The sequence below is a fragment of the Populus nigra genome, chromosome 1 (genome assembly GCF_951802175.1).
Source record: "Populus nigra chromosome 1, ddPopNigr1.1, whole genome shotgun sequence".
In the NCBI taxonomy this organism is placed as follows: Eukaryota; Viridiplantae; Streptophyta; class Magnoliopsida; order Malpighiales; family Salicaceae; genus Populus; species Populus nigra.
The window spans coordinates 3,754,134-3,780,329 of record NC_084852.1 but is presented as its reverse complement, the minus strand read 5'-3'; the positions used below and the strand labels follow the sequence as shown (position 1 = coordinate 3,780,329).

At 35.1% G+C, this 26,196-nt stretch overlaps 1 protein-coding gene and 2 pseudogenes across 1 annotated transcript; all 3 read left to right on the top strand.

The window, feature by feature from the left end:
• On the top strand, positions 1–3,413 carry LOC133690023 (G-type lectin S-receptor-like serine/threonine-protein kinase CES101). Its single transcript, XM_062110170.1, has 7 exons — positions 1–1,254; positions 1,337–1,438; positions 1,529–1,707; positions 1,803–2,013; positions 2,126–2,363; positions 2,445–2,598; positions 2,686–3,413. Exons 1-7 carry the CDS (start codon positions 84–86, stop codon positions 2,992–2,994), a joined length of 2,364 nt encoding a protein of 787 aa, XP_061966154.1. The 5' UTR covers positions 1–83; the 3' UTR covers positions 2,995–3,413.
• Positions 3,414–5,923: 2,510 nt separating this feature from the next.
• LOC133675527 (G-type lectin S-receptor-like serine/threonine-protein kinase SRK) lies at positions 5,924–6,450 on the top strand (annotated as a pseudogene).
• Positions 6,451–26,085: 19,635 nt separating this feature from the next.
• LOC133681221 (small nucleolar RNA R71) lies at positions 26,086–26,196 on the top strand (annotated as a pseudogene).

The following is a 26,196-nucleotide window of genomic DNA, read 5'->3' as shown; positions in this document are numbered from 1 at the left end:
TTTTTTATTTCATTTTAGGTAGATCATGACACATAGCTCATCATCTACTAAATGCTTCTTACTTTTTTCTTCCTTGTTCATGAATGTTATCTTCCATGGCTAGAAGGATCTACCGGTTCCTTTTGTTTTGCTTCTGTGCCTCTCACGTTTTGGCAGCAGACACACTGTACCAAGGTGGTGATTCCCTCAATTCTTCCAGTACTCTAGTTTCCAAAAATGGGCTCTTCACTTTAGGATTCACAAGACTCGGCTCTGCCGAGTCGAATGCTAGCTACTTGGGAATATGGTACAACAATGACACAAGCCACCCTTTTTGGCTAGCCAACAGAGGCAAACCCATAGCAGACAATTCAGGGGTTCTTGCAATAGATGGATCAGGAAATATGAAACTCATCTACTCTGGAGGTGATCCTGTTGACTTCTATTCAAGTCAATCTTCTGCAACCAATATAACAGCTATTTTAGAAGATTCAGGCAATTTTGTTCTCAAAGATGAAAATTCTGGCAGCCAACAGGTCTTATGGCAAAGCTTTGACTTTCCTACTGACACATTCTTGCCTGGAATGAAGTTAGGGATCAACCATAGAACTGGCCAAACCTGGTCCCTCATGTCGTGGTTGAGCGACTTAGTACCCACTCCCGCTGGTGCTTTCACTTTTGAATGGGATACTAATGGAAAGGAGTTGGTCATTAAGCGGCGAGATGTAATTTATTGGACTAGTGGACCATTGAGGAGCAATACTAGTTTCGAAATTCCTTTTCTGGATGCAGCGGTTCTTGATTTCAGTTTTATTAATGATTCTAACGCAGACGAGGATTGCTTTATGTTCACAGTTTCTGCAAATCAATTTACTCCTCAGGGTCAAAGGAATTTTTCAATGTGGCAGTTGGAATATGATGGGAGCATAGTAGATAACACTACTAGTCGAACATATGGGGGCTCAACATGTAAAGGAAATAACACAGATGGTGGTTGCGAGAGGTGGTCAGGACCGGCATGCAGGAGCAATAGGAACAGTTTTGAACTGAGACGAGGATACTTTGTTAACACAGTTCCTATTAAGGTCGACGATAATTCTAGTCTTAGTATTAGTGATTGCATGGACATCTGCTGGAAAGATTGTCAATGTGTTGGTGTTCCTACCGTAGGCAATAATGCCAACGATACTGGATGCACGTTTTATTATGGAAGCTTTACACAAGACCTGAGTGGAAATGCAATTCAATACCACATTATTGTTCAAGGCTCTTCAGGTAAGCTGTTCTTTCGTTTTCTGATTACCAATTTATAACCCAACAATGTAATTAATTTTAAATAAATTCCAATTGGATGTAGGGAAAAGGAATTGGATATGGATTATTTTAGCTTCTGTGGGATTTGTTTCACTGATGGGGCTCGCGGGACTCTTGTGGTATCTGAGAAGGAGAAGACTTAGAGGTAACATTTTCTAAATAACAAACAAATTTACTGATTTTAAGACTTGTTGAATTCCGGGATTAGCTTACTTTATCATATCAATCTGAGCAGAGAAGTACCTATTTGAGTTGCTGACATTGGATTCAACGAACGATACGCTTGAACTCGAAAATGACGGAAACAAGGGCCATAATTTAAAGGTATATAGTGCAGCAACAATTATGGCTGCTACAAATTCCTTTTCTGCAGACAATAAACTTGGGCAAGGTGGCTTTGGACCAGTTTACAAGGTAGTCTCTCAAAAATTACTTCAAGAAAAGGATTGAAGAACTTATTAACTTTATATCTCAGGCCAAGTATTGAGTTGAGAGCTGTTTTACTTCAGGGGACATTGCCGGATGGGCGAGAGATAGCAGTAAAAAGACTGTCTAGAAGTTCAGGACAAGGGCTGGTGGAATTCAAAAACGAGCTTATACTCATAGCTAAATTGCAACACACGAATCTTGTCAGGCTCCTAGGCTGCTGCATTCAAGGGGAAGAGAAAATGTTAGTGTACGAATACATGCCTAATAAAAGCTTGGATTCATTTATATTTGGTAAGTTAATTATGCCATCATGCTATAAAGTGAATGGATCTCTGTTCTTGAAAGGTTGTGGACTTGGATGAATAACATTGCTGGGATATTTACTGTTATGTTTTAAATGCAGTTCAATCAAAAAGGGAGCTCATAGACTGGAAGAAGCGATTTGAAATCATTGAAGGGATAGCTCAAGGGCTACTTTACCTTCACAAGTACTCGAGATTGAGGATAATTCACCGAGATTTGAAGGCTGGGAACATACTACTTGATGAAAATCTGAACCCCAAAATTTCTGATTTTGGCATGGCAAGAATTTTCAAGATCAATGATTTAGAAGGAAATACAAATCAAATTGTTGGGACGCGGTAAGTATAGATTTACAATTCTATGTATCATTACTCTGTTAAGTGCTTAAAAGTAACATAACATTCACTTTGTCCATACAGTGGTTATATGTCCCCTGAGTATGTCATGGAGGGCATTTTCTCTGTGAAATCTGATGTGTTTAGTTTTGGAGTTCTACTGTTGGAAATTGTGAGCGGTAGAAGGATCCAAGGCCTCCTTGAAATAGACGGCAGCCCTCTTAATCTTGTGGGATATGTAAGTTCATTTCATGCAACCTCATAAATTATACATTGCTAGCTGCATAAGCTTTTAATTTTAACATTAAACGTAAACTTGGTTCAGGCATGGGAGCTATGGAAAGCAGGTAGCCCATTTGAGCTGGTGGATCCAATACTAAGAGAATCTTGCTCTAAAGACCAAGTCTTGAGATGCATTCATGTGGGCTTGCTATGTGTAGAAGACAATGCAGTGGATAGGCCGATTATGTCAGATGTTATATTAATGCAAACAAGTGAAGCACAATTACCTCTTCCCAAACAGCCTGCATTTTCCAGTGCAAGAAGTATTGTGGAAGAAAAGAGCCTCAGCAAGCCAGCAGAGATTGATACTTCCATAAATTATGTATCTCTGTCAACCATGGATGCGAGATAGAGGTTACTTAGAGCGTTAGATGGTTTATTTCTCCTCATATTTTGTATGACATTCTCCATCAATTTTTTGCTTTTTCAATGCTTACACAATAATATAAATATCATGGGACCTCACCTAACAGCTTAAGTTATTGTATTGAGATGGTTCTTTGACATGGTATCAGAGTCTTAATGACCAAGCAGTCACGAGTTCGAATCTCACTATCTTTATTTATTTGATAAAAAAATTAAGCACAATGTAATATGGGTATGTTCAAGTTTCAAGCTCAAAAGGCTTTCACTTGAGGGGGTGTATTAGAGAATAATATAAATCATATCCTGGGATCTCACCTAATAGCTTAAACTATTGAGTTTAGAAGGTTATTTGACAGATAATGTACATAATCCTAAATAAAAGGTTATTATAAGTTTTTTTATTTACATTTAGAAGTTGTTTTTAGTGTGAAAAACATGTTCAAGAATTCTGTATATTTAGTTTTTTTTTTAATTATGTTTTGATGTTTAGGATTGGATGTTTTTTTTATTTTTTAATTGCAATTTTAACATTTATTGTTTTTTTTATGATTTTAACCTCATGGGTTTTTCATACATAGTGCTTTTGGTCTTATAACCAAGGTCATAGTTTAAAAAATTAACAGTAATTGATTTTTTTGTCTTATTTTTTTATTTGTTTTTCTATGAAATTATTCTATACTCATTTAATTTTTATTTTATTAACAAATAAGATCATTGAGATGTTTTTAGAGTATTGTGAAGATATATTTTGATAATAATGGCCGTTTATCTTTTACATTGAATTTTTGTTTTTTTTTCTGCTTAATTGCAACAATAACATGGAAAACTCCAAATTAATTACAAAATAGTTCTTCAAAATTTTAAAAATAATTAAAATTAAAATAAGACGTATTTGACAAAACATAATAAATAAATAAATAAAAATTCTGAATAAAAGTTGGTGATATATTTGCTAAACACACCCTTGGTTAAAAAATACATACTAAAAACTTATGTTGAGATTGTGTTTGCCAAACTCATCTTTAAGATTAAAAAAAAAATATTTTTTGCTTGGTAAATCTCTATGAAGCCGAATATAGCCTTAAGGTTTTTAAAGGCTAAGCCCAGCCACACGAGCTGGGCTCCCTGGCCAAGTCGAAAACTAGCATAAGCCTGGTCCGAAGGAAATGAATGGATGTAAAGAAAACTAAATAGCCCAACATTCTTTTTCTTTCAAAACAGAGGAATTTTGGAAGCCCAATTCATAAACAAAAGAATAAAAAATGATGAATTTAACAACTCAATGAGTAAATAACATTTAATATATACACACGAAATAATATAACAAGGATGAATATATGTATAATTATGGATTTAGATTCTTGTGGAAAGATTTCTCAAATAAACCATAACAAAAAGATCATATTATAAAACTCGTCAAAAAATCAAAATACAATTATAACTTTATGTTAATTAGAGCGTTAGATGGTTTATTTCTCCTCACATTTTGTATGTCATTCTCCATCAATATTTTGCTTTTTCAAATTCTTAGTCTTTTTTGGTGCTCTCAAAATTTCAAATTTCATTCGGAATATGCATAGAAGTTATTAACAAGGTTGTATTTTATATTATATGTACCATTATTCGTTATGATATCCAATAAAACAATGAAGAGAATTATATGAGTATATAAATTTTTTTTATCTACATTTAGGAGTTGTTTTTAGTGTGAAAAACATGGTAAAGAATTTTGTATATTTAGTTTTTTTTTTTTAATTATGTTTTGATGTTTAGGATTGGATGCTTATTCTTATCATTTATATTTTTTATTGCAATTTTAACATTGATTTTTTTTATTTTGGATATTTTTGTGTTTTTTTTTTAATTTTAACCTCACGGTTTTTTAATACATAGTGTTTTTGGTCTACCCTGAGCTAGAGGATACTTTTTCAGGGAATAGAATGAGACTGACTTACCATTTATCTAGTCACTCTCGCTTTATAACCAATGTCATTGTATAAAAAGTTAATAGTAATTGATTTTTTTATCTTATTTTTTTATTTGTTTTTTTTATGAAATTATTTTATTTTTATTTAATTTTTACTTTGTTAACAAATAAGATTATTGAGATGTTTTTGGAGTATTGTGAAGATATATTTTTATAATAATAGCAAATGTTTACCTTTTGCATTGAATTTTTGTTTTTTTCCTTCTTAATTGCAACAATAACGTGGAAAACTCCAAATTAATTGTAAAATGGTTCTTCAAAATTTTAAAAATAATTAAAATAAAAATAAAATGTGTTTGAAAAAACATAAAAAATAAAAAAATAAATAAAAATTATAAAAAATAGGTTATGATATATTTGCTAAACACAGCCTTGGCTAAAAAATGGATACTAAAAACTTATCTTGAGATTGTGTTTGCCGAACTCATCTTAAGATCCAAAAAAAACATTTTTTGTTTGGTAAATTTGTAGTAGGCCGAACACAGCCTTAAAGTTTTTAAAGGCTCAGCCCAGCCACACGAGCTGGGCTTCCTGGCCAAGTCCAAAACTAGCAGAAGCCAGGTCCGAAGGAAATGAATGGGTGTAAAGAAAACTAAATAGCCCATGCTAGCAACATACTACTTGATGAATGGGTGTAAAGAAGGGATAGCTCAAGGGCTCCTTTACCTTCATAAGTATTCAAGATTGAGGATAATTCATAGAGATTTGAAGGCTAGCAACATTTGATGAAAATCTGAACCCCAAAATTTCTGATTTTGGCATGGCAAGAATTTTCAAGATTAATGATTTACAAGCAAATACAAACCAAATTGTAGGAACACGGTAAGTATAGATTTACAGTTTCATGTGTCATTACTCTGCTAAGTGCTTAAAAATAACATAACATTCACTTTGTCCATACGGTGGTTATACGTCCCTTGAGTATGTCATGGAGGGCATTTTCTCTGTGAAATCTGACGTCTTCAGTTTTGGAGTTCTACTGCTGGAAATTGTGAGCGATAGAAGGATCCAAGGCCTCCTTGAAATAGACGGCCCACCCTCTCAATCTTGTGGGATATGTAAGTTCCTTTCATGCTATCTCTTAAATTAGAACATTGCTAGCTGCATAAGCTTAATTTTAACATTTAGCGTAAATTTGATTCAGGCATGGGAGCTATGGAAAGCAGGTAGCCCATTTGAGCTGGTGGATCCACCAATACTAAGAGAATCTTGCTCTAAAGACCAAGTCTTGAGATGCATTAACGTTGGCTTGCTATGCGTGGAAGACACGCCATAGATAGGCCAACCATGTCAGATGTTGTATCAATGTTAACAAGTGAAGCACAGTTACCGTTGCCCAGACAGCCTGTGTTTTCAAATCCAAGAACTGCCATAGATGACGCAGCAACGAGTTTAAGGAATCCAGAAAGTAGTTCCAGGAATTACTTATCCACTTCAATTATGTATGTACGATAGTTGTTTGATATTTTCAAAACTCGAGTCCTCAAGGACCTTCTCTTGCGAAGAAAAAAAAAAAAGGGAATTCGTAGATTCATCTGAAAAGTATGACTGTTTGTTAGAAAAGATGAATCTGCAAAGTGCAAATTATTACAAAAGCATAGAATTAACTTAGAACACAGTAAAGAAATATATCCAGCCTTTACAAGTTTTCTCGAAACTAAACAAGTGTCTCTGAACCACATAATCACAAATCATACTCTAGATTGAAAACAACATAATATGGTGGCTTGATGATGGAATCAGCATGAGATCAAGAAGCTCTTCCCATGCCTTGAGAATAGGTAAGCAATCTATGAAGCAATGTGCATAGAAAAAAAAACTGTAAGGGAATTGGCTTGATGATCAAGGAGGCATGACTTTCTGTAATGAATTTCTTAGTCAAGAAATGGATAGCCTATCTTTTATCACATCTACAGCAGAAAAGGTAGGCTTAGATATACTATGTAAAAGCTGGTTCGAGGATACACACACAGTTCATATACACGTGGAGGCCTAAGATAAACACAGAAAAGATAGGTTTTTTTTGAACAATTATCTTATATGATGGATAATGGATATCACCAAATCCAATGATATGGATATTCGAAACCGATAAATAAGGTATAACGATCTAGATTTTTTTTTTTGTTGTCATCCATAATTGAAGCCGAAAATTAATTCAAGCTTCCGTCTGCCTTGAGGAACATTATTTAATGGAATCAGAACAAAAATGGCGACCATTATACTGTATGGAGAAAAGTGGAGTTCAGACAAAAATGGCAGAGACCTATTGCTACCTTGAAGAACAGTTTGTTGATGACAACTTGCAAGATGTCAAATCTGGGAATTTTTGTTTGATTGTTCATGTCGATTAGTTTTTTGACTACTCTGCGTTGATGTGAATGCTGACTTCAAATTGGCTTTGGCATATACAGGGCAACGTGGATGGTTCTCATCTTTCCATTGATCAGCGCATCCCATGCGAAAATCTCTTGGATTTTGACAGTTCCTTGCAATTAAACTTTGTAGCTAGTAAAGGTCTAATCTCGGTTGGCTAAAGAATTTTTGCATATCTATGTTACTATGTTAGGGACGATATGACGATGCCAGGGTAGATTATAATTTTTGGTATTTAATTTAATTCTTATTGTGATGATAAAAATTAAAAATTAAAAAAGAAAAAAGAGTTTAGAAAGTGAAATAAAAGAAAGAGAGAATAAAGGGACTCATGTGATTACCAACCAAAAAAATAATAAGAGAATATACAAAAGAGAAAAATCAAAATTAGTAGGAGGATCAAACAAAACTGAAAAATTAATAAAAGAGATATTACACATTAAGAAGAGAAAATTTAATGAATTAGAAACTCATGGTCAAAAAGAAAATAATATATTTGCCAAACATTATTTTTTCAGATTAGTTTTTCCTGTTTTGTAAGTATATAAATAGAACACTCATAGATATTGAGGAAGAGACACTCTTGCAAAGAAAAACCTAAACAAATAACAAAGGGAGATAAGAAAAAATAAAAAATAAAATCCAAAACTTGCAAGCTGCCCAGAAATTCCAGTAGCACAGAAGCGACTTCCTAGCATCGTAGCTCTCAACTCCAGTGAAAGTGATATACACCGCTAGCACTAACAGGAAAAGAAAGAAGTCTCTTACATAGGCCGCAGCAGTGGCGGCGGTAGGAAGTTTTCAATGATGGGGTAAATTATTAACAAACATTTAATTTTATGTATTATATAAATATGTATTATATAAAGAAATTAATTTGAAATATATGTACTAATTTATATCAAACAAAATTAATTTAAGAATACTTTCAAAATAAAAAAACTTACGTTATAATTATTTTTTTCGAGTCTTATATTTTAAAACCGCTTCATAATAACTTTATCATCAATCTCATCAAAGATATTTTTTTCAATATATAATCAAACAGTCATTCATCTATTTTTAGTTTAGGGTGGGTTCAATGCTTGTGTTTTCTAAATCTTCCAGGACTAGTGAAGTTCTTAGCAACAATTCTATGCTGAAATATGGTAGAGAGTAGCTAAAACCATAGCTTAAAAGGATTATCATGACAAATTGATGATGTTATTGTTGACTTATTGTTTTCTACAGGTGGGTTAAACATAAATGTTAAATATTTTTTTATTTCTCTATTGTGTCCTTAATTTTTTAAGTTGTCCTATACTTCATTTTTAATCACTAGTAAGTTCATCACCATCCATTTTCAATATGAAATTCATAGTAAAATATTTATCAATTCATTAAAACTCATTTCAATTCATATCCATATGCATATAATATTACTCATACACATATTAATTCAACAAACTCTTAAATTATTATAAATCATAACATTTTCAATAACTAATTGTAAAGGAATAAAACTAAAATTAAATAATGAAAGAAATAGAAAAGATGAAGAAAACTTACCTAAAGCATAAAGCATAAGAGGTTATTTGTTTAACTAATTAGTACCTTGAAGATAAATTTTGCAAAAGGAGGAGAGGCAAGAATAGTAGCTCGAAAGAAAGAAGAAAGGCCCTCGTTTAATTAATGGAAGAAAAAGAAAGAAAAGAAAAAAGATTAGTGAAATGCGCTGGAGATATATATAACATATATATTATTTATTATATTATGTTGTAAGTTAACAATAACTAACTTGAGTTAATTAGCCAACAAAGAAAATTAAACATGTTAAGATATTTTTAATATTCTAATATAAAAAGTATTTTGAAAAAAAAAAGTTTAAGGGGGCAATTGCGTATTCTAATATAAAAAAATATTTTTAAAAAAAATAAATTAAAAGGACAATTGCCCACTCTTTACCCAACATGGCTCAACCACCTTGCCATAGTATAGGCCACATGCCACCTTGAACATCTAGCAACCTCCGGGATGCTCCAAGAGGTAGACTGTTCGTAGATATTCAAGGTGGCAAATGACTTTCCAGTCCTTGAAGATGTTAAGGTTTACATATTAATTATAAGTATATTCTAAATCATCCAATAAAAAAATTATTTTTTTTCTACTCTAAAAGCTTTTATATCTTAAAGTATTATTAACAAAAAACCCCAAAAACAAACATTATTTTTTTTGGAATTTAAAGATTATTTTTATTTATTATTATTTACATTTAAAGTTACTGATTTTATTATTGGATGATTTTTAAATCACATTGATAAGGATTCATTTTGCAAGTACTAGGATTTCTATCATTAATTTTTATACTTCCTAGACTTAAAATAAAAACTAACATGAACATTTAATTTACCATTACCTAAACATAAAAAACATGTTAAATATATATGGGTGAAGTGTTTAGGGGGAGCTAACAATGGAGGCTGTGGTGTGCACTGGTGTTCAGTGATGTGGAGTGGGTGATGAAGGATGTAAAGGTTTTCCAAAACTAGGAACTAGGGCTTGAAATAAGTAACGACAGTGTGGTTATCGGCCCTCCTTTTCAGGCTCTTGCTTTTTTGCGTCACAGCTTAATTATCCTCCCCCACTTTGGTTAATATTTGGTGGGAGTTTTATAGAACAATATTGGGAAAAATCTAGAGGCCATGAGCTGGGCGCATCTCATCCCTTGATAGCAAAAAAACAGATCATAATCATTCATTGAGGCTAGGGATCAGCCTTTGCATATATTGTAAGAGAGCTCGCAAGGGAGGAGGACACCAGTTGTTTCTGTTATTTTTGGTAGATATAGCTGGTTGGGTACGTGTTTTGGTGTCTATTGAGAGAGGCTTAGGGGGAAGGAAATGAATTCTGATGGTTGGATGACGGTGAAACAGTTCTTGAAAGGTCATAATTCAACCACGCTTTTCAGGTTTTTTTTTTACGGGAATGATGATAAACAGTGGTTAAATAACATGTTGTTCGGCCTTAATTTTTTTTTTAATCTTAGATTTAAACAAAACAAATCGTTGTACTTAAATGGAACGGTGTTGTTTTGGCAACTCTAGGTTAATTTAATTTAAATCCTTAATTTTTTTTTGTATTGCAGCTCTTAAATTTTTAGATTTTTGCAATTAAGCCCTCAATTGATCTAGAATTTTAGGAATTATTTCAATTTCATCCCTAGAATGTTTCACTCAGATCCTCCAAATTTAGCACCTTTTCTATATAGTCCTTGGCGTTGGATATTTTCAATTTCATCCTCAATTGGCCATCCAGACTTCTAATTTCATCCAATTAAGCCTTTTAAACCAATTAGGCTCTCAAAAGTTCAACTAGATCCTTTATCTTTCTATTAATGCAAATTAACCCTAATTAGACCTCCAAACTTAATTTTCTTTCAATTAATCATTAAATAACTCAAATAAACCCATTAGAAGTTTAATTAAGCCTTCTAGATTATAATTTTTTTGATTTTGGTTAAATTGATTTTCAAACTTAATTTTGCTTTAATCAAGTTCTTAATTAAGTCAAGTAAACTGATTTAATTAATATCTTGTACTTAATTAATTCTTCCGATTTGGGTCAAATTGTCTTTGAAACTTAATTTTCTTTCAATTAAGTTCTTTTCAGGCTATCTTGTCAAGAATATTTTAATGTAATTATCCTTCTGGTGTTTTGACTTGTTGTGGCTCAAAAGCTCATCTACACACACACACACACATAATTATTTTTATTTTGAGTGGTTTTGGGTTGGTAGGTGGTTTGCGGAGATTTTTATGTTGTTTTTTTTTATATATATAAGTTGAAGCTTATAAAAATATTAAGTTCTTTTTTTTTTGTAACTCATTTTGTACAATCAAGAGAAGAATTTCTATTTTTTTTGTCACTCAATTTGTTTTTAAATTTGATCTATTTACATTGATTTTATTATGATTTGACTTTGTAGCTTGTTTTAATTGCCTAGATATAAGGTTCTCACAATGTTGAGTGAAAATTCTAGCACTTGGTTGATAATCATCAGTTTGGCAAAATAAACTAAAATTACATTGTAAAAAATTAAGTGTTAAATAATCAAAATTAAACTTAAAACAAATATAGTGGACTAGGATAGACATGCAAGGCAACTAGGCCAACCCTTGGATCGCATCCGCTGGCAAGTGAAGGAAGCTCATCGCGTTCAAGCGGTGTGTGTTGCATCCTTCAATGGCCAAACATAGTCGTCCATGGTGGCATTTAAAGAGGCGCATCGAATTCTGTCCACTAAGGCCACGCGTGTTGGTTTATGATTAGTAGTTAGACGACGACAATATTTTTTCTTCTCTACCTATTCCTCTCTCCTCACTTTAAGATTCATATTGTTCCAACCAAATTAAAATGTATATCTTGTCATTTTGTTTTTATTTCAATTTTTTTCTTATTTTTTTTTATTCTCATTTTTTTTGCTTTAGGTCCTTTTTTAAAATTTGTTTTTTATTTTTAATTTCATCCTTAAAACATTAGGTTGATTGAAAATTAGGCATCGTGATTTTTATTATGTGATGTGATCCCTTGGTTAACTCGAGTTGATATCAATCTTTATTTTATACCCTTTTCTTACACTCATTTTCTTTTTTGATTTTATCTTTTGACATTAGAATTATTGGAAATTGGGTTTGATGATTTTCTTTTCTTTCCTTTATATGGGATTATATCACTCTCATAACCTAGGTAATGGGTTTGGCGGGCTGGCCAAGGTTGAGCCACATCATTTTTTGCTTTCAGTTTAATCCTTCAACACTTAATTAATTTGGGAATTGAACTTTATATTTTTTTTTGTTTGTCTTGTATTAGGTTATTCCATTCACATGATCTAGCTTGCAAGGTTTGGTACACTTACTTGAATTTGCTAGGTATTTTCTTGGGACCTATTTGTCAATTGATTTTTTTTTGTCCTTTTACATTTGGATTGTTGAAATTAGGCATCAAATTTTTTTTTATTTGTTTTGTAAGGGGTTGTCTCGATCTCACAATCTAGCTCGTGGGTTTGACATGCTAACTTAGGTCAACTTTGATCTCTTTTTATCTTCGTTTTTTTTTAATTTTGTCATTCAACATTATTTTCTAGGAATTGAGCTTCATAGTTTTTTTTATATATATATAAAACATTTTATTTAACCTAGGTAATGGGTTTGGTGAGTTGGTCAAGGTTGACTCATGTCTTTTTTTTGTTTTTAGTTTCACCATTTAATACTTTGTTGGTTTGAGAATTGAATTTTATACGTTTTTAGGTTTGTCTTGTATTAAGTTATTTCATTCACATGATCTAGCTTGCAGAGTCTGGTAGACTTGCTCGGATTTGTGGGTTTTTTTTGGGATCTTTTTGTTAGTTTATTTTTTTTAATTATGTCCTTCTACATTTGGATTGTTGAAATTGGGCATCATATTTTTTTTATTTGCTTTCTATAGAGTTGTCTTAACCTCACAACCTAGTTCGTGAATTTGACATACTAACTCGGGTCAACTTAGATTATTTTTTAATCCTTTTTTTGTCTATTTTTGTCATCATTATTTTTCTAATTTGTCCAAATGTACTTATATAAATTAAAGTTTGGTCGTTTTTTTTTTCATTTATCATTGTTGTCCTATATCTAACAAGTGGTGTATAAGAGTTGGGACCGTCCTTTTAAGAGTTATGAGGGAATGTTCTACTTACAAAGTGTTTTTGGTTTATGATCAAACTTGCTAGCTAGTATGACATTTCGATGGACAACATTAAACAGCTGAACAAATATAGTAAGTAGTCAACTTGTATGGAGTCCAATCAATGGCCTACTCTAATGGCCTTGCCATTGATTCCTACTCAAGTCAATCTTCCGTCACCAACTTAACAGTGATCAGCAAGTTTTATGGAAAAGATTTGGGTTTTATATCCTTTACTCAATTCAATTCTTTTGTATATCGATTTCTTAGTAGATGAATTTAGAAAGTTGTAGAGAGGATGCTTGACTACAAAATCCTTTAGGTCTTGATACTAAAGGTCAATCCACTTCTGCTTAATCAACTCAATTTGCTCTACTATAATTTTTTTCTAGTTCTTTGAGATTCATTGCATTATCATTGGTGAATTGCCTCCGATGACTGAATTCAGATAAAAGTTGGGTATGGATTTTAGCAGTTGTGGGAACTGTTCTAATCATGGTACTCGCTGGTATCTTGATGTCCTTGAGAAGGCGCAGACTCAGAGGTAACATTTTTTATATGCTAATAATAATTGTAGTAGTAGTAGAATCCTTGGTAAGCATCATTATTTTCATGATCTTATTGAATTCCAAGCTCAAACTTTTCATATCAATATGAGCAGAAAAGTTTCTACATGAGTTGATGACCATGGATACAATAAATGACATGTATGAGCTTGAGAATGATGGAAACAAAGGTCAAAATTTAAACTCGTACAAGGTGGTTTTGGACCTGTTTACAAAGTAGTCTTGGAAAAACATCTCAAGTAAACAATTAACATACCATTTTGTATCTGTAATGACTAATAAGTAGCTTCATTGCAGGGAAAATTGCTAGAGGGGCGAGAGATAGCTGTAAAAAACAAGCTTATTTGCTCTGGTATCCGAAAATCTTTTGGCACCACGATGTTTGGTACCAAACATACTTCGGCTGCTCGCATAGGGTCAAACCAATCATTACCCTCAACTGCCCTTAATCTTTCTTCCAGAGCAAATAGCTTGTCTTGGTCCATCAAACTAGGAGACCTATTATCCGGGACTCCCTCCATTGTTAAGTCCACAGTGATTGGAGCGTGAGTTGGCTTGATAGGGGTGATAGGCACAAAATGTTGTTCATTGGCCGAGTTTGCCCCCTGGTTTTGAGATGCTTGAGGGATGTGAGTTGCTGGCGCTCCTTCAAGCTGTTGTGCTGATGTTCCCTCCCTATTCTTAGCTCTTAGAAGCTGCTCCAGTAAGTCGGTTAGCCGAGAAACTTCATTCTTTACGGACTCCAACTCGGTCTGATAATGTGACTCTAAGTGAGCTCTTTCTTTGTTCTACATTCTTGCTCGAGATCGGGTGTTGTGGATTTTGGATGTGGGACCTATGTTTCACGATCTGGGATGCATGGAGAAATGTAAATGAATGTATGATAAAGAAACAATGTATGAATGCATATGTAATGTGAGTTTTTCAAAAAAAAAAACGATCGATGGCCAACATTCCTCTTGTGTAATGGGCATGGACTCTTTTTGTCGCATTCCTTATCAGGAGTAGTTTCTGCTCAAGCTGCTGCTTTGGTAGACTTATATATTTTTTACAAAAGATGGGTCAAAGCCCCTTTCATTAATATTGGCTAATACATCTCTTGAAAAGATGGTACAAAATAATAAAAAGAAAAATACATCAATCTTCCTCTTCATTCATATCTCTAGCCACTGGTAGGAAAGTGAGGCCTCGATTCTCAATTTTCTCTAAGAAGGCATCCGTCTCAGCCAAGCTTTGTCGATAACGAAAGATGTCCCTTTCCACCCTTCGAGCATTGGCTCTAATAATCCGTGCGTGAATGGCAGCTTCATCCATTTGCTCATCTACTTTGGCCATCTTCTCTATAAGCAACATGTTGTTACGATTCAAGGTATGGTTGTTGGTGTCGATCTGTTCTTTATGTTTTTCTGAAACTTCCAACTTTTTGGTCAACTGTTTCACCTTTTCTCGTTCTTTGTCAAACTTCACCTTCAGCGTTCTAATTTCAATTTTCTTAGCTGCCAAATCTGCCTTCAAAACCTCCTCTTCATTCCCCTTTTTTTCGAACTCTTTTAATTCAGCTAGGCGACTTTCTCTCATCATATATTTCTTGTTTAACTCAGCATACTTCTCAATTCGGTCTAACAACTCTGCTTGACCATGCAAGAATTTGTCCTCGACATTCTCTTGATAGCCGTTGAAGTCGGCTTTCAATGCTTTCAATTCAGAGCTGCTTTGCATCCAATCCAAAATCAGTCTTCCTCTTTCTTTCTCAGACTCTTCTATTACGACCTTTCCTTTGCTCAATTGCAGCTCCAACACCCCTATTTTCGCATCTCTGGATTCGAGTTGTTCGTTTAGAAACACTTTGCTTTTATCTCCTTCCATCATCATCCTTTCTAATGCTGCTTTATCTCCCTTACTCTTTCCCAATTCTATTTGGAGCCTTTCTAATTGCTCCATAAGGTCTTCCTCATTACTGACCTTTTTTCTTTTCAATGACCCTTCTTCAATTCGTGAAGGCCCATCTTCAGGACATGGCTTTTTCGGAGCGGCAATCGGGGTCAAATTCCTCCACTTTTCATATCCTTCACTTGAGCTTGGGTCTCTCAAACTTTCTGACTCCTTTTGAATTACAGTCAAATGGCACCAATCTTGTTTGATGGTTTCAAGAACTTCTCTCGTGGATTGATCCTTGAAAAACCCGAAAAATTCAGCAAGTCCCACAGTTCTTGGGATGTGTTGTATGCCACCTAATTGTCTTATCACCAGAGCCGGAGCATAGCTGACATAACCTGTGATCCCAATTAAAGGTACCCAACATTTTTGTCCACAACTTACTATGACATCAACTGATTTAACCCAAGGGGCCTTCCAACTAAAGCTGCTACTAGGTAACTCTTGCAGTTTTTTCATCCAACCCTGATCACCCAGGATTCCCCATTCTTCTTCCTCCACTATCTTCAAGGGTTTTTGGTTAAACCACCAAAAATTATTAAAGATTGGCTTCTTGGTTTCAACATGGCTTACCATCCGGATGTATAATAACTGAGTACAACATCTTACTGCGCCTTTCCCCGTCTTTCTAAAATGGTTGAGGGTCAGTAAAGTCTCAGCTAATATGGCAGTTGTAGGGTTGACATGAGTATTTTCATATTCCACGAATGCAGCAGCAGCTTCTAGACTTATAACCCCTTTTAAGCTTGGAAATAACACGAGACCATAGATCCCCAGAGCGATTAACCTGTCTCTTTCCAGCACTAAGATGTATTGCTCTTTTTTCCTTTCTAATTCAACTTCCAGAAATTTCCACCTTAAACCGCTGCCATTCTTCTCTAAAAATCTGCTCAGATGTGGAATCTTCAATAATTTCGACAACTCAGGAATCACCTTGTCATTTCTCAAAGGAAAATAAACCCGGTGTAGGTGTTTGGGAAACTCCATCAACATTCCATACTCCTCTATAGTGGGACACAAATCCACATTTCCAAAGGAAAAGCATCTGTAATCGGGATCCCAAAAATTAATCAAGGCTTTGATTGCTGGGTTCAATACTTCTATCTTTGCAATTTCTAACAATCGCCCATACTTCCCGAAAAATGTTGCCTCATCAATGTTCTGACTATGGCCCAATATTTTCTTCATCTCATATACTACGCAATTCAGGTCTTTGACTACTGGAAGCTTCCTTGCATCATATCTAGAGCAGTCTTCCTCTGATAGTTGTGACAATTCAGAATTCTGCCCATATTCCACAGTAGAAAATTTGGTAATGATGGCCATCTTATCGTTTCAAAAGACCTGAAAACCAAATGCTTTATGGTTTAGATTGTTTTATGCAAAATGCATTTTGTGGAGCATACACCCTATAGCTAGTTCTAAATCTTTTATGCTTGACGAGGGTAGGTTGGCTATTTAGTCTCTAAAAAGGGTCTCTTGCTGTCCCAGTGATTGCCCTCGTGGAGGCAATATGGGGGCTTGTAGGCAATGAGATGGCACATGTACCAACTATTGCCAGTCTAAGCACTCAGCGAAGAGTTGGGGTTTACACAAACTTAAACCTTGACTAAAAGTCGTAAGGTAAACTGCTAGTCCCCCACTTAACTTAAAGTTTGTGTGCTCTCGATAATCAGAATATGTGATGCATGTGACAGTTCTATAAGATGTATGAGACAGTTCTATACAAATGTATGAACAATATGTAAAAATATTTAAAGCATATAAGCAATAAGCAAATAATAAAAGGAAAGGCATATTAACAATAAACACCCGAAAACAAAAACAAATCAGACAAAAAAACAAAGCTTAGTCCACAAGGTCCCCAGTGGAGTCGCCATTCTGTCGCGGGTGCGCGACGTCGCGGCGATCATCCACCCTCAAGTGGGCATGGAGGGTATATATATCTGGTAAATATAGGGAGACAAGGAATTCTTTGTCTCTTAGCAGTAAAAAAATGGAATGGGAGTCGCCACCTAGTATTTTGGTCACTAGGAACCCTAACTGGTCTCAGAGATCGGGCACGGGGACTGGTTGGGTAAAGGGAAGGTATTAGCACCCCAAATACGCCCTACCTAAGGTAAGTTGCATTGTTTATTTGTCTGATAAAATTCGAGGTCTCATTGTGTTTTCTAGTTGTTGGCCCGTCTATGGTTCAAGAAAAGTCCTCCTCAATGAGGAGGTCCTTATCTTATCAGGTAAAACCTAACCGTTCTAATGTCTATGTATGTTGGTCCGTCCATGGTTCAAGAAAAGTCCTCCTCAATAAGGAGGTCCTTATCTTATCGGGTAAAACCTAACCGTTCTAATATCTATGTAAAAAAACCATATTTTTAATGTCAGGAATACGTTTTATGTATAAATTCGTAATCCCCAATACTAAAAGAAAACAAAAAGATTTTTTAGAATTTTTGAAATATTGGCCTAGTTCTCATGGCTTGAATAAACTGGTTATTAAATCCAAAATGCATGCTAATACATATATATTTTTTGAAATTTACTTTGTTGTGTGAAAATATGATGTTATAATATTTATATATATATATATTGGAGAGACTAGGCCGTATTTTAAAACAAAACATTTTTTAATTATGTATATTTTTTTTTATGTTTTGACACAAATCGGGTATTTTAATACTGGGTTGGTATCCTTACGGTATAAAAATACAACCAAATATTAATCCACTTTGATAAAAAATATGCAGTCAAATCAACAATATTTTTAAAGATATTTTTAGAAAAGTTTTGAAAGGAAAAGACATTTTTTATTTTTGAAAATCTTTGATGTTTTGATGAAAACCAGATATTTTAATACCGGATTTGTATCTTTACAGTATAAAAATACAAACCGATATTAATCAAAATACAATAATAAAATTACAAAAAATCACATATTTTTGAAATAATTTTTGCAGAATTTTCTTAAATTGTTTTTATATATATATCTATATATAAATAATACAAAACAATATAATATATAATATATAATATTAAATGGGCTGGGCTGGTCCGGCCCAACCAACTGGGCTGGACTCAGCCCCAAAGGTGTTGGGCCGATCTCGGCCCAAAATGGATTGGGCCGATTTCGGCCCAAAAAAACTAATGTTGCCTTCTGGGCCAGGCCCGGCCCAGAAGGCAGGGCTGGGCCAGGATCCGCCTGGCCCAGCAATAAAAAACGGGCGGGGGGAATTATTTTCCCCCCACCCCTGCATGCAGAACGCTATTCGTTCTGCATGCAGAGAAGGAAAACAATAAACAACAGAAATAGGGGGGGAGAAAACTTACCTGGCACGGAGGAGGCGGTGGCTTGCTGGTTTGTCGGCTTTGCTGGCGGTGCTGCGATGAGGCGGAGGTTGGTGGCTCACGGACGGCTGCAGTGGCGCTGCTGCTTCCAGTGGCGGAGAGGGAGGTTCTTCCTCTTCCCTCGTCCTCCGTTTCCTTTTCCTTGCGTTTTCTCTCCTTTCTTCTTCCTCTTTGGTTTCTCTCTTCTTCCCCTTCCCTTTCTCTCTCCTCCCTCCGTTTTTTTTCTTCCTGCTTCGCGTCTTTTTTTTTTCTTCGGGTTCTCCCCCCTCTCGATTCCTTTTTCTTCCTCCCCTTTGGAGTGTTTTTTGTTCTATATTTATAGGAGCGAAAGGGCGCCTGGGGAGCGGGTTTCGCGGCGGCTAGTCGACCACCACCTGCGACAGCAATGCGCCGCTCCCTTGCTTTCGGCAGGGTGAGCGGCCGGTCGGCCAATGGCTTCGGTCGGTGGTCCAGGGCGTGGGGCTTCGGGTCGGTGAGGTGTGTGGTCTAGGGAAAGAGGAAATGCGTTTTTTTAAAGAAGAAACAACAAAAAGAAACATTTTTTCTTTCCTCCCGTGCTGCATGTCCAGGGGAGGAAGAAAGAGGAACAGTGTCGTTCAAAACGACACCATTCCGTTTTTTTTTTAATTATGAAACGGCGTCGTTTTGGATAAAACGCGCCGTTTCATTTAAAAGTGGCGCCAGAATGCGCCAAGTTTCAAATCAGCCCTTGATCATTTTTTTTTCTTCAATTGCATCCCTGCCAATTTCGGTCTCCGTCCCTCTTGTTGGCCGTGTTTTTCACTTTAGTCCTTGGCCTCTGATTTATGCAATTGAGCCTTTAATTGATCAATAAACTTCCAATTTCTTCAATTAGGCCCCTGATTTCGTTAATTGCAGCCCCTATACTTACGCGCCTTTTCCAATTTGGTCCTTGGTTTCGGATTTCTTCAATTAAGTCCCTAATTGGCCCTTAAACTTCAATATTTATGCAATTAAGCCCCTGATTTGACCTAATAAATTCCTAAAAAATATATTTTGGCCCCAGAACTTAAATTTCTTCTAATTAAAGCCCAAATTGACTTAAAAATCAATTTTTCTTGCAATCAAATCCCCTATAAATTCATTTAAAAATCCAATTAAGTCCATAAACATCCAAATTTGGGCTTTTCTCCTCAAATATCAAATTTTCCTTCTCAACAGGGCTCTCCTCCTTCAAGAATATACTGTAAAAAATCCAATCTTTGTATTTTTAACCTCATTGACCAATTTTCCGATCATTTTCTGAGCGCTTCTGCCTCCTGTTATTTTTCTAACCTCCTTTGGCTATATATATATATATATATATATATATATATATATATATATATATATATATATATATATTTTTATGGGGACCCAAAAATAGGTTACAATAGATGCCCCCTCTTTATAATGCTTACGGAGCAGGGGTTTTGCGCAGTAAGTTTTATAAAGATAAACCCAAAACGGAACTCCCGGAACTGATCTGGTTGAAGCTTGATTGATCTGAAACTTGTCTTTTATAGCAATCTCAACTTGGAATCCCATCTGGCGATTCCATTTAACCAACATGAAATATGAGGTCCCATCTGGCGACCTCCTTTAACAAAAGATCTTAGAATCTCATCTGGCGATTCCTTGTAACCAATGTTGAAAAAATGAGGTCCTTTCTGGCGACCTCCTTGGATGAATATCGAAACACGGGATCCCTTCTGGCGATCTCCTTTAATCAACTTGGAATCCCATCTGGCGATTCCCTTAAAACCAACATGAAAAACGAGGTCCCATATGGCGACCTCCAAATAGCGAAACACGAGATTCCTTCTGGCGATCTCCTTTAGCTTGGAATCCCATCTGGCGATTCCTTTTATTAACCAACCTAAAAAAACGAGGTCCCATCTGGCGACCTCCAAATAGCGAAACACGAGATCCCTTCTGGCGATCTCCTTCAACTTGGAATCCCATCTGGCGATTCCTTTTATTCAAACGAAATACGAGTTCCTATCTGGCGACCTCTAAATAGCAAAACACGAGATCCCTTCTGGCGATCTCCTTTAATCTTGGAATCCCATCTGGCAATTCCTTTTATTCAAACGAAATATGAGGTCCCATCTGGCGACCTCCAAATAGCGAAACACGAGATCCCTTCTGGCGATCTCCTTTAACTTGGAATTCCATCTGGCGATTCCTTTTATTAACCAACATGAAAAAAAACGAGGTCCCATGTGGCGACCTCCAAATAGCGAAACACGAGATCCCTTCTGGCGATCTCCTTCAACTTGGAATCCCATCTGGCGATTCCTTTTATTCAAACGAAACACGAGGTCCCATCTGGCGACCTCCAAATAGCAAAATACGAGATCCCTTCTAGCGATCTCCTTCAATCTTGGAATCCCATCTGGCGATTCCTTTTATTCAAATGAAATATGAGGTCCCATCTGACGACCTTCGAATAGCGAAATACGAGATCCCTTCTGGCGATCTCCTTTAATCAACTTGGAATCCCATCTGGCGATTCCCTCTTTTATTCAACATGTAATATGAGGTCCCATTTGGCGACCTCCAAATAGCGAAACACGAGATCCCTTCTGGCGATCTCTGACATGACCAAAAGATTGATGTCTTTTCCCAAGTGCAGGAGTGTCGAAGTAATAAATAACCCGGCAAGGCCGGGGTCGAACCACAGGGAGGTTAATTGTATAAATTATAGATAACAATAATACAAAAGTAACAATAACAACAACAACAACAATAATAATAATAACAGTGAAGAAGAAGAGGAAGAAGTCGATGAGAACTTTGAGATGAAAGATTAACGTAAGGATTAAACAATGATAACAACAAATGTCAAGGTTAGAGGATCCACTAATGGTACTTCAAACAAGTATAGTATAAACCCTTATTATTCAATTGGAAACCACACACAAAGGAGGTTCCAATCAGATTGTTAACATGATTACATTAGTTATCTTTTTCGAATAATGCTAATACTTGTAAATGTTGTCAGGCATTCATGATTATAACTTATGTTAACAACAAATCAAGTTCCTTTCATAGATCAGGTGTCGGTTATACCATACAGTATGGGCTATGAAAGTGCCAAGTATTTGTTGTACCAAATGTTATACAACATAAATCTAGATTAACCATTTAACAAGCAAAGTATTAAAAGTGAACAAGATAACAAGTATAAAGCATGTTAGTATCCAACATTAAGGTCCATGTTAAGTTTATATTATACTTATTCTTACACCATTAGTGTACCCTTTTCACCTTGACATAATTAATTTAGCTAGACATAATGAAAGAAAGAAACATAAATAAACAAGTAAAGGAAATGAAAAGCATAAGCAAGAGATTAATATAAGCAAAACTTAAGCATTACAAAATATAAAGAGAGAGCAAAAGCATTGCAAATAGTCCCTAGTAATTAAAGCGTTAAAATAGAAAAACAATTTGCAAATTCCACAAAGCAAGGCGTTCATCATTCAACTTCCATTAATCTATCCAGATAAACAAACTCTCATTAAATTTTATATATCTGCTCAATACCTCTTAAACAAAATATTAATAAACCTTCCTTGTTATGTGCTCAATGTATGAAACATAGATGATGGGGCTTTTGTTGGACGAAAACAATATTTTGTTCTAATGTTTAAGGTTAACTTCCTTGGGTTGGGATTATTTTATTTTACTTTTTTTTTTCTTTTTACTCTTTTTTTTTCTTTTTTTTTAATATCTATACATATAACTTAAAACACAATGCATCTTTAACCCATGTAACGAGCTTTCGGCTAATGACTCCCAGACCAGTTGGTCTTAGGGCATTAGGTGTTGAGACACCCCTACGAGCTTAGTAACTCGGGTTGCAGATACTGATACGTAGATAGTGCAATGTTTGATTCCCTTAAGCTTTTCTCCTTAACCCATGTAACAAGCTTTGGGCCAATAGCTCCCAAGTCAGTTGACTTTAGGGTATTAGGTGTTAAAACACCCCTTCGGGCTTAATTGCTTAGGTTAGGGAGGCTATGAAACCAAACTTATCTACGTTTTTATTATCATCATTTTTATTTATTTATTTATTTTTTCTCTCTCTTTTTTTGAAAATTATATACTATCCCTATCCCTTAGTTGTTACCTTTAACAAAAGAACATAAATAATGTAATAATCCAATGTGCAACCCACAATCATATGTTAAAGTGTGTGTGTGAAAATGAAGGTTTAAGAATACTTGTTAAATGAGTATATGAGCAGAATCAAGTGATAATAATGCGAGAGTTTGTAAACCTGAATATTTCAAGAAGTATTCTAATAGGCCTTGTTATGAATATTGCAAATAACCATTAGAAAATGTTTACTAAGATGCGTTTCAAGAGTCATTCCCCCTTACTCTACCATCCTAGTAATAACAGTTTTGCCCAATGGTTAAAAACAAAAACAGTTAGTTGGTTAGTTTTTTTTTTTTTTTTTAATTACTACTACCCTCTCCCCCCAACCAAAATGAGACATTGTCCTCAATGTCCTAAGGTAGAAAGATAGAGTATAGAAGACATCACCTGAAATAATGAACACTGACAAACCTGAAACACACTTAAACAAATATAAGAAATAACAGAACAGAAAAAAAATATTATGCTATTAATAAAACTGAAAGACATAAATTTTTACAAACTCAGACTCAAATCGTAGTTGTGATTGTGGCTCACATCTTCCCTTGGTTTTACGTCCAAGAACGGCTTAAACGCCCTCTATGGGTCGGGGATAGGCTTCCCATCCAGTTTTCTTAAAAACTGGCAAACAGGGTCTTTTATAGTCAGATTCCCAAGACTATGTCGATCACGTTCTTTATGGAAATGGGGTCATAAGTCTTGAAATGCACAATGCATATCTCCACCAGGATATGTCTCCAAAGTCAATAGAAGATTATCTAAAGATTCCTTATGTTTTGAAATAAATCCTGACTTTTGAAAATTTTCACAAGCTTTGCAGAATGCATGCGTGTCCTTGAACATGGTGGGCCAATAAAATCCATTTTGAAAGATTTTCGCAATGGTCTTTTTTGACGAGAAATGACTCCCACATGCTTCAGAATGACAAAATTTAATGACATTACTTACCTCATTGTCAGGAATGCATCTTCGAAATATTTGATCAGGACAATATTCGAATAAGTAAGGGTCATCCCAATAAAATTTCTTCACTTCGTTCAAAAACTTACCTTTGTCTTCGGTACTCCAATGAGTTGGCAAGTCTCCTGAGGCAAGGAAATTGATATTTTTAGCAAACCAAGGCATTGAACTAAGAGAAAGTAAGGATTTGTCAGGAAAGTAATCATCGGTTGGTGTGATGTCAGATATCGAATCTGTTGTCGCTCTTGACAAAAGATTCGCATCAACATTTTCGGTGTCTTTTTCATCCGTGATTTCTTCCTGAGAATAAGTCATTTGCAAATCATCAAACTCAGTATTACTCAAAGTAGATTCAAATTGATCATAAACCAATTCTTCAATAAAATCTACTTCTTGTAAATCATTATCATCTCTAGGTTGCTTGCAAATGTTGAAAATATTCATCTCCAATGTCATGTTTCCAAAAGATAGCTTCATCAGTCCATTCCTACAATTAATCAATGCATTAGAAGTTGCAAGAAATGGACGCCCTAAAATAACAGGAAATGAATTACATGCTTCAACAGGTTGTGTGTCCAAGACAATAAAATCAACAGGATAAATGAATTTATCAACTTGTACTAACACATCTTCAATTATTCCTCTAGGCACTTTTACAGATCTATCGGCAAGTAAAAGAGTTACAGAAGTTGGTTTTAACTCACCTAGATTGAGACTTTGAAAAACTGAATATGGAAGTAAATTCACACTAGCTCCAAGATCAAGTAAGGCTCTTTCAATTTTATGTTCTCCAATAAAGCAAGAAATTGTAGGACAACCAGGGTCTTTATATTTCAAAGCATTATTGCTCTGAAGAATGGCACTTACTTGTTCGGCTAAAAAGGCTTTCTTTTTCACATTCAGTTTTCTCTTCACGGTGCACAGATCTTTCAAAAATTTAGCATAAGAAGGAACCTGTTTGATAGCATCCAGCAAAGGTATATTGATCCTTACCTATTTGAAAGTTTCAAAGATTTCAGAGTTGTGATTTACTTTCCTTTGTTTGGTCATGGCATGAGGAAATGGAAGTACTGGCGGAGAATCAGTCTTTTCTTTGCAATGATCAGATTCAACCCCTTCCTTACCCTCAAAGATTGACTCATCATCATTCTCACAAGGTTCAAGAATGGGTTTTTCAATAACCTTACCACTGCGAAGAGTGATGACTGATTTTACATGATCCATGTGTTGGCTTCCCGAACTACTTGCATTCACATTGTATTGCCCCTTTGGATTTTGTTGTGGTTGAGATGGAAACTTACCTTTCTCTTGGAAACTGAGAGCAGATGTGAACTTTGCAAGAGTATCTTTAAAATCTGTCATGCTTTGAGCAAGTTGAGTGTTAATTGCCTCTTGCTTTTCCATAAATGCATGCAATGTTTCCTCAAGATTTATTCTAGGAGGGGGAGCATAAGGAGGTGCATATCCATGAGAATTTTGGAAATTATGATGTGCTTGAAACGGTGGCTGTGAAGTTTGAGCATTATTGTTCTCACTCTTCCAACTGAAATTTAGATGGTTTCTCCAACCAGGGTTATATGTTTGCAAATATAGGTTATGGTTGGGCCTTTGAAAACTGTTTAATGCATGGGCTTGTTCATGGAGACATTCTTTAAAAGAAGGCAAGGTTGGACAGTCATTGGTTGAATGTTCGTTGGTTTCACAGATTTGACATGCAATGTCCTGAACAGATTTTAGTTGACCACTCTTTTTTAATTCTAGTGCCTCAACCTTTCTAGCTAAAGATGCAAACTTGGCTTGGAGGTCATGATCTTCCCTAAGGTTGTACATACCTCCACTAGATGTATGAGGTTGGGTTTTACTTGGTGCCTCATAAGTACCTGTGGTGTCCCAATTTTGCGCATTTTCAGCTAGCAAGTCTAGGTATTCCATTGCTTCATTAGGGTCTTTATCCTCAAAAGTTCCATTGCACATCAATTCAACCATTTGCCTATCTCTAGGAGTTAACCCTTCATAAAAATGTGAAACTAATCTCCATGTTTCAAAACCATGATGGGGGCAAGTATTAAGTAAGTCTTGATACCTATCCCAACATTGATAAAATGTTTCTCCTGATTTTTGAGAGAAAGTAATGATTTGTCTTTTGAAAGAGTTT